The 9461-nt window shown below is 43.0% G+C and overlaps 1 protein-coding gene across 1 annotated transcript; it reads left to right on the plus strand.

The window, feature by feature from the left end:
- Nucleotides 1-5528: 5528 nt before the first annotated feature.
- On the plus strand, nt 5529-6252 carry LOC136471539 (uncharacterized). The gene has a single exon (XM_066469279.1). It carries the CDS (start codon nt 5748-5750, stop codon nt 6237-6239), a length of 492 nt encoding a protein of 163 aa, XP_066325376.1. The 5' UTR covers nt 5529-5747; the 3' UTR covers nt 6240-6252.
- Nucleotides 6253-9461: the final 3209 nt, after the last annotated feature.

Below are 9461 nucleotides of genomic sequence, written 5' to 3' on the forward strand. Positions count from 1 at the left end.
GGCATAATCGTGTTTAACTGCCTTAGGCTTCATCTTCGATTTATGACTTGATTTTCATTGCTTGAGTGGGCCCATGACGATCAGACACTGTAACGCATCGCTAATAAGGTTTTTAGTTCGTCTAGTGACTAGTGTTGTCTTATGGTTATGGACTTATGGCCTCTCTGAATGTTGTACGGATTACGTCAGACAAAGGAGCAGTCCCGTCTGAAAGAGAAAGAGGAGTTCCGCTTCCATTTCCCATTGGCGGCTGATGGCCTCCAGTGTGCACGTGGAGACACAGAGCCGGAAGCCCATGAGGAGATATGCGACAGGAGCGTGCTGCGTGCCCCGTTTGATTTGGTCGCCAACCTCGCGCACATGTCACATGGCACCAGTTACATCACAGAAAGGCAATCATCCGACAATTTTATGGCATGCATGTCAGCTTCCCATAACGAACTCAGCGAGCCCGCCAAAAAGAAAGAAAGAAAGAAAAACTCTCTTGCAGCAAGAATTGCGAAACCACATGACCCCCAAAATAGTTTGTGACGCTTGCTTTCTGGGTTGCAAAAGAAAGGATTGTTAGTTTTCGTTTTTGCGAATAGAAAAAAGATTTTTATCTTAGACAAGAGGGCCATTCATCATATTAAACATATGGGTGTGTCTCCATGGCATGTGCCTGAAGTTTTTGCTTTCCATCAGTCATCTTCAACCTCTAGCTCGCCTCCGCCAGCCTCCTCGCTCCCCACCTGCGCCTTCTTCCTCCTCGCGCCCACCCCCGCCTGCCTTGCCGGCGGCCGCGCCCTCCTCCTCGCCCTCGGTTGCGGAGCTCGGGAGAAACCCTAGCGCGTCCGCGGTAGCCGTCTTCTTCCCCTCCCCCTCCTTCCGTGGCGAGCTTCGGACATGGACGCCCCCACTCCGACCTAGCCCAGCCGCCTACGCCGCCGCCAGGACCCTAAGCCGCCCTACCGCCACCCCACCGCCTGCCTGCCCTGCCTCCCCCGAGCCCTTCTCTTCTAAGTCCATCGGAGTTGGGGAAGAAGAGAGGGAAAGTCGGAGAGAGAGGGTGTTGCCGCCGCCAGAACCCTAACGCCACCGCCATCTTCGTCGTCGTCTTCTGCGTGGCCGCGTGGGCGCGGCGCGTGGGGAGGCGGCTAACTGATGCAATTGCAAAATTTCAGGTGACCGCAAAGGAGTAAATCTGTAAACATATACTACTTTAAAACTGGTGCGAACCACCCAGCCTAGATAGATCGCAAGGTATCTAATAGCCTAATACTACCTATCATCTGACGAAATTAGGACCGCCTTTCAAGTGCTCCATCCATACTGGTAATTCAAGTCGTTTTGGACGAGGCTTGGGTCAAACATTGAGAATATAAATCACAAATAACTTTTAAGTTGTTGAGCTTAAAATTGTGAAAACCATATGAATAGATTTATCTTGAAAAGTATTTTCATAAAAATATACATATATCACTTTTCAATAAATATTTTTTCTAAAAATGAAAAGTCAAAGTTATGTTTGAGACCGTGTCGCTGTCAAAACGACTTGAATTATCAATACGGAGGGAGTAGTATTTTCCATAAAAATATACATATATCACTTTTCAATAAATATTTTTATAAAAATAAAAAATCAAAGTTATGTTTTGAAGACCGTGTCACTGTCAAAACAACTTGAATTATAAATACGGAGGGAGTAGTATTTTCCATCCTATATATATACTAGTAGCGTTTAACCTAATTTAAGGGTTGCGTTGAGTGTGTCGGCTGATTTAAAAGGGACTACTGACGCATACTGTACGTAATTAGCACCGCAAATTGGTCGGCCGGCAACTGGCCAACTGCTGCAGGATTCTTTGGCCGGCCACTTGACGCGGAGACAGGGGTGCAGCCGTGCAGTGAGAGTTTGGACAAGTGGATCTTCTCCAAGAGGGCAGTTTGGACAAACTCGATCACTGATTGACACTCATTGTACTTGATGCGTGCGTGCGAAGGTTTCGCATGCAGCTACTAGGGCATCTTTTGAATGCCGAAATTTTTGGCGAAATGCTACTATAGCATTTTCGTTATTATTTGGCAAATAGTATCCAATCATAGTATAATTAGGCTTAAAAGATTCGTCTCGTGGATTTCATCTAAACTGTGTAATTAGTTTTATTTTTTATTTATATTTAATGCTTCATGCATGCGTCCAAAGATTCGATGTGATGAAAAATCTTGAAAAAATTAGCATTTTGGAGTGGAACTAAACAGGCCATTGGCTCCAACTGACCATAAGTCAGCTTTATTAATGGTTTATTTAAGGTTATGGTTATTTTTTTCTCTAGAACTTATTCGTTGATTTGACATGGGTGCTTATAATTTTTGCATTTATTCTAGAAATCTGAAGGCATTTTTTATTCTATTGACTTTATCATTTCTTTTATTTCATCAATTTCACGATCTGTCAGCTTAATCTTAAGGGTCCGGTTGGCATAGATCCAACAGCTCCGACTCCTAATACGAAAACATTGTTCAAGTTCATATGAGTTGATTTTCTCTCTCCTCTCTCTTCATCGCACATGGCCACCGGGAATCGGTAGAGTTGGAAAACATGGCTTCACCAGTTCACCGGCTCCTGGTGACTCTTGTGAGAGGGAGAGAGGAGAGAGAAAATCAGCTCCCATGAACAATGTTGCTACAGTATAGAGGCCGGTATTTTCAACCATTTCTAAAAACACCCCGTATCTTTAGAGTCGGCTGGATCTTAAGCAATATCTAGAAATCAACTGGTAGAGGCGGTTGTATCTAGAGCTTTCTCTAAAAATAGGTGTAGCATAGTAAAACTCATCCAGGGTGTTCGGCTGATCCAGTTTGGAAGATGTGGACGGTTGATTTCGGCTGATTCAATAGTGTTCTGTGAGAGAGAATAAGCTGAAACAAGTTGAGACTAGACAAGGAGAACAGGCCCATCAGCTTTTCAAATGAAGTTGGGTGAAGATAAACCTTATATCAAAGTTGTATATCACGACTATTTCATTTGAAATTATGTAGATCCCTCAAATTATGTTTGAAGTTTTCACAGTTATGTTTGAAGTTCTCACAATTTTGTTCTTCAACTTTTTGAAACTTTTTAAACAACTTGATGTAGAAATGACCAAAACCAGAGTTAAGATCTCGAACAGATCTAAAACATTGTTGTTAATAATCTTTTCATTTAAAATAATATATGGTCCCAAAATTCAGTTTGAGTCTTAGATTTTTGAAATTCAAAATTTTCAAATGACCTCGAATGGAGAAACAGTGCAAACCAAAGTTGTGGTACTCGACGATATCTATAACTTTCCAGTTGAAACCTTTTTTTCATTAAATTCGTTTAGAGCCCAAAATATTCATTTCAAAATTTTGAAAAATTATTTCTATGGACGGCTAGATTTCAAGGCATCTCTAGAAATCGGTTTGTAGAGGCAGCTCGTGTTTCCAACCACCTCTATAAATTGATTTTTAGAGCCGTCTTTATTTGTAAATGGAAAGGTAGAGGCGGTTGGGCCTGCTGCTCACTACCGGCCTCTAGAAATCCTTTAGGGAGCAATGCTCGCTGGTATCTACGTCTCTATACCTAATACATAATGTTAAATGGCCAAAATTTCTTCTTCCATCTTTTGTACTTTCCAAAATGCTCTCATGTTCCCTATGTGTGCGCTCAGTGTCCCGCATAGGATCTGGACTCACAACCCTCATTCAAATGAGTAAAAACAACTCGTTCTAACAAGCTTCAAAATCCAAATCTAAAATGCACTCATTCTGTTCTAAATTATAAGTCGCCTTAATTTTTTAGTACATCAATTTTTACTATATATCTACATATAACGTATAACTAGATACATAGCACAATCTATGTATAAAAATCAAAACGACTTAAGGTTTTGTGCAACACATGGACACCTGAGAAGTTTTTTTTGCGAGAATGGATATGTGAGAAGTTTACAACGGAGACCAGCACAAACGACAGTGCTAGCGCCTGGACGTCCGGACGGACGCCCGCGCGCTGCACTCCGTTTCACGCGCTCCACGAGGGGCCCGCGCTGCCCGAGCGACAAGAGGGGAAGGGGCGGTGCCTCCGATTCGGAAGGACTCGACCGCGGCGTCGTATGGATGCCCTACCGACGTCAGGAGGAGGACACACTGAGACGATGTAATAGAAGACGAGGAGGAGAGATGTAACACCCGATCTGCTTTTGAAACATCAAAATACGACAGTTGGAACATACATCTAAAGGTAGATGAAACACTTAAAACATGCTTTCGAAACAAAAACACCTGAAAACACTTGAAAACCATTGCAACCATACGCAACATCCAGATGAAACAGCGCAACGTATGTGTGAAACATATGCAAGATCCAAATAAATACACTTGCAACATGCGTCTGGAAAACACAGGTGAAACATTGGTAACAGATTTTTGCAACATACGTGTACAACCATTGCAACATATGCAACATCCCGAACTACTTTTGCAACATCCATTTCAAACACTTGCGACATCTAAAACACTCTAAACATACGCTTGCAACATACGCTTTTAGCAAAAACATGGCAGTCAGGCGAGCGGAGCACGGCACAACGGGATTCCTACTATGTGGTCGCGGTAGAGAAGGAGGATGACAGCGGACGGGCGGCTATGCTGCCCCGGTGATAGGGTGCACGCGATGCCCGCGGTGGAGGCGACAACAGCAGTCGGGTGATGCGGCCTCGGGCGGTGAGCACGCTGCGATGCGGTCGGTGCGGACGCGACAGAGGTGGAGAGGAAAACCGACAAGAGGCACGGTAGAGAGGGAGGAGTGCAGGAGCCGCGGCGGAGCCCGTCGCGGAACGGATGCATGTTTTAATCTGCGGTGACCAGAGTGGAGTAGAGGGAGCAAATAGAAACAGCAGACGTCGGGTCCACCGACAGGGCGGACGGAGGTCTCAGTCCCAGCATTACCGAACCGCAAAAAGATTTGATCGCCCTGGAGTTTTAATACAGGGGCCGTGAGAACGGCGTGGCATCCGATCGATCGCCTGAAGAACAAAATCTGTAGGAATTATTATATATATGGATCGCGATCACACCGAGTCGGCAGGCACATCGATCAGCATCATCACACACATATAATAATCCGCAATCCGGTACACGCACCGCACGCTGGCTGCAAACGTCGACGAGAGCACAAGATATCAATAATGCCGGCCCTGCCGGATCTTGTCCACCGCTGGCCGCCCAATAATATTATTAATATGCATGCATCCCATCCATCATGCACTGCACCGTCGCTTTCTCCCACCTCAGGCTCAGAAACCGGCCTTTACCTGTTCCGCCGCCGGCCGGCCACCGGTTTCCATTCGCATTCGCATGCTTGATTTGCTCTGCTTGCATTGCCTGGAAAACAGGTACAGCCGCCTCCACTTGTCCAATACTTTATTCTTCTTCTAGCTATATATAGTTCAGCAACTAATCGATTGCTCCTAGTAGAAGCCTAATCAGTCACCCAACAATTCCCTTCCAACTGCTGCACTGCACATTGGAAGCAACCTGCTGGCGCCTGATTTATATTAATTACTACTTTATTTTTTATTGTATTTGCACTTCCGGTTCCAGAAACTGGCCTATATAAGCGTCCGCCTCCCTGCACCATTTCCAAACCACTTGCAAATTGCAATCGTGTGCACTACTGCTATCTAGCTGTTCCGTTTCTTTCCCCGCTTGCATTGGCTGCCTGCTAGTCGTATTATACGTGTATGGAGCAGCCGTGGAACCAGCAGAGAGAGGGCGGCGGCTTCGCCATTGCAGAGAGCTACCACGCCGACCTCGATCAGGCCGTGACAGGCGTGTGCGAGGTCGACGGGGCGCTCCTGATGGAGGACCTGCCCGCCTCCTCTGATTTGCTGCTCGATGGCGACGTTGATCATCGCCAGCTGAGCCATGTCATTCGGTCCCTCGAGGCGGAGATCGGCGGCGACGAGCCGGCGGTGATGATGGCCGATGGTGGTGGTGAGGGTCTGGAAAGGATTGAGGATGTGTTCTCGGACGACATGGATGGCTACGACTACGAGGGTGCATCATCGTTCTTAGCTGGGCATGATGAGGCAGAGGGTTGGTGTGTGTACACTAATAATGGGTACGAGGGTGGTGGCGTTCTGGGGTGTGACACGACGGTTGATCACCAGTGCTACTACTATTGCTGCGCGGAAGGTTCTGCTGACCACATGTATCTCCCCTTGTGGGAATGATGGTAAAAGTATATATATAGCGCGACATGTCTATAGATACATACGGAGTACATAATAGTGTGTACAAGTATATAGTTGGCGGATATATATAAAGGAGTTACTATAATATCGTAAATTAGTATAGTAATTATCGTAACTTAAAGTGGCTACAGTACAAGTTATTTTGTAGCCAGCTACATGGTAGTGTGTGTATGTATATATATATATATATATATATATATATATATATATATATATATATATATATATATATATATATATCGTAAATATGTATTGATACTATCGTAAATTAGTATATAAAATTATCGTAAATGGAGGTGGCTACAGAATAACTTATTTTGTAGTTGGCTACTAAATATACTCTTATATATATATAGGGAGAGGCTATTCAGTAGCCGGCTACAAAATAAGTTATTCTGTAGCCACCTCCATTTACTATAATTTTATATACTAATTTACCATAATGTCAATACATATTTACGATAGTTGGGTTACTATAACACATGGGGATATTTACCATAACGTTATATTAAACCACTTAGTAAGGAGTTACTATAATCTCGTAAATTAACATAGTAATTATCATAACTCAAAGTGGCTACAGAATAAGTTATTCTGTAGCCAGCTACAGGATAGTAGTTATATATATATATATATATATATATATATATATATATATATATATATATATATATATATATATATATGGTTTCTGTAAAGCAATTTTTGCATTTGATTTTTAAAAAAAGACAGTCACCAATGTCCAATGATTTCCTTCTCTTAGCTAGCTAGCGAAGACGACGCACATCTCAGTTTGCTGTCGTGGTCATGATTTGGTTATGATTACTTCCTCCGATTGTCACACGTAGGGGCATGCTGTGTGGACCGTTCGTTTCAATACTTCTCTAAGAAAAATGGGCAAACTACTCCTGCAAACAGGTCTCTCGTCGTCTATCGACTCTGATGTGCTTCATGAATTTTGAAGCTATGTTTAGTTCAGCTTCTATATATAATAAAGTGTTTATGCTACCAAACAATGGAACACCACAAAATAGGTGAAATCTAACGCTACTTTCTTAGAAGCAGTTGCTTTTGACGTAGAATAATTTTCGCAACATCTTGATCCTGTTATTGGCTCTTAGCCTTTTTCTTTTCCAAATGAGTGGAAATAGAGACCTTTCGCAACCATTAATTTCAAGCAATATGGAGATGGGTTGGTTTCATAGTTATTTTAACCAAATAGCTTACAACCTTTTCATAGCACATAGGTCACAATAATTTTTTTATAGCTCACAACTACTGGCGGACCCAGGGTACGGCGACCCTGGGCTACCACCTGGGCTCATCAGCCTCAGTTCTCCTATATACTTAAGAGATTACGTTTAACCTCATACTTAGCCATTAGATCTGCTCGGGCTTATATAAAGCTCTGGGTCTGCTACTGCTCACAGCTGAACCAAATAGAACCTATGCACTGTCAAATTCATTTCAAAGCCTGTTCTCGCATATATATGCTTGCTATTGAGCAAACCGTGCATGGAAGCACGTGAAGAGTCGACACGACGTCGACAGTAGACTTATGGGGTCGTTTGGTGCAACTCCCAGTATCTCCGGCTGTGCAGCTGTACTCCCTCCATTCCAAATTATAAGTCGCTTTGACTTTTATTTTGTACACCCATTTTACTATGCATCTAGATATTATAATATGTCTAGATACATAACAAAATGGATGAACCAAAAAAGTCAAAGCGACTTATAACTTGGAACGGATGGAGTATAATGCAAGTAATATGGAACGACAGAAGCAGAGCTGATGGAGCTCAAAATCGTGGCTTCGTCCACTTCAGCCTTCTCGCGGTTCATTTCCACCTCAAAACCTGGAACAGCTCCGCTGTACAATTCCAAACAATAATGTTGTAGTGTTTGTTAGAAGGATTTAAAGCTATCAGAAACGGTACTAAACATTGCCTTAATTATTACTCCATCCGTTCCAAATTATAAGTCGCTTTAACCAAAAAAGTCAAAACGACTTATAATTTAGAACGGAGGGGTATCTTTTTTCTGCATTATTGTTATCAATTCTGAGTTCCCAAGCATTCTCTGCGACACATAGCTGGCTGGGTTACATCTCAACGCCCACCAGTTCAAGGAGCAAATTAAGTTGAGCGACCATCAACTCATTTGTACTATGATACTACACTCACTCCGTTCTAAATTATGAGACATTCTATATTTTCTAGGCGCATAAGTTCTAATATGTAACTAAATATAGGTTATGTCTAGGTGTATGATAAAATTCACCGAAAAAATCAAAACATCTTATAATTTGAAATGGAGATAGTATTAAACAATAATGTATACTTCTTACAAAAGCGTTACCCAATCTTTTTATTTGATGCAGAATCAATGAATCAAACATGCATGATTGCTAAAAACCAGTGAACGATTTCTAAGAAAGCAAACCAACCATGTTATGTTACTTAGGGAAAGAAGGTCGATGAGTGCCGTGTTGGCCGACATGAGCTGACGTGTTTGGGCCAAAGAAAGGCAAAAGGCCACAGTCGTGGTACGTGGACGTCTTGGGCCAATATTTGCAATAACTGCTGGCCCTAGAAGCCCAATTTTGTACACGGTGTAGTGGGCTAAAACATACTACGGTCCAGTTTGCTTGGGTTTCCACTGGCTTCTGCACTATTTTAAAGCAGTGGAAATCAATAAAAAAGGATTGCTTTTAATAAGTAAAATTTAAAGATTATCCATTTATTATTTTTAAAAACAAACTGCTTTAAAAATTGGTTTCTCGTAAGCAAACCGTTGCGAATGCTCTGGTGAGAAACCAGTTCTTGGGGTTCCTCACACACGGGTTATCAAGTGACCAGTCACGCTCCCACGTGCCCATCTGCCGTCGCCTCCCATTCTCCCGCCAACCTGCTGCAAAGGGTTTAGAGTCTGGGGGAGGCAGCAAAACCTTAACCAGCCTCTGGTGGAGGTGAGTGACGCCGGGGCGGTGTGCGGTCTGGCGAGTGCGCGACTGTCACGTATTAGAGTTTGCACTTAATTAAACTAGCATCCAGCACAAAGTAAGTACGGGCGATGATTTACCTTTTCTTTTTGAGTGTATGATGACCTACTTGTGCAAGTGAAATCCTTCGACGTTGCTGTTCCACAAAGCAATCGGCCAATGTAAACACGACTAGGGTCTATTTATTTAGATTCTTAATG

This window comes from Miscanthus floridulus, chromosome 8, assembly GCF_019320115.1.
Source record: "Miscanthus floridulus cultivar M001 chromosome 8, ASM1932011v1, whole genome shotgun sequence".
NCBI classification, from domain to species: Eukaryota; Viridiplantae; Streptophyta; class Magnoliopsida; order Poales; family Poaceae; genus Miscanthus; species Miscanthus floridulus.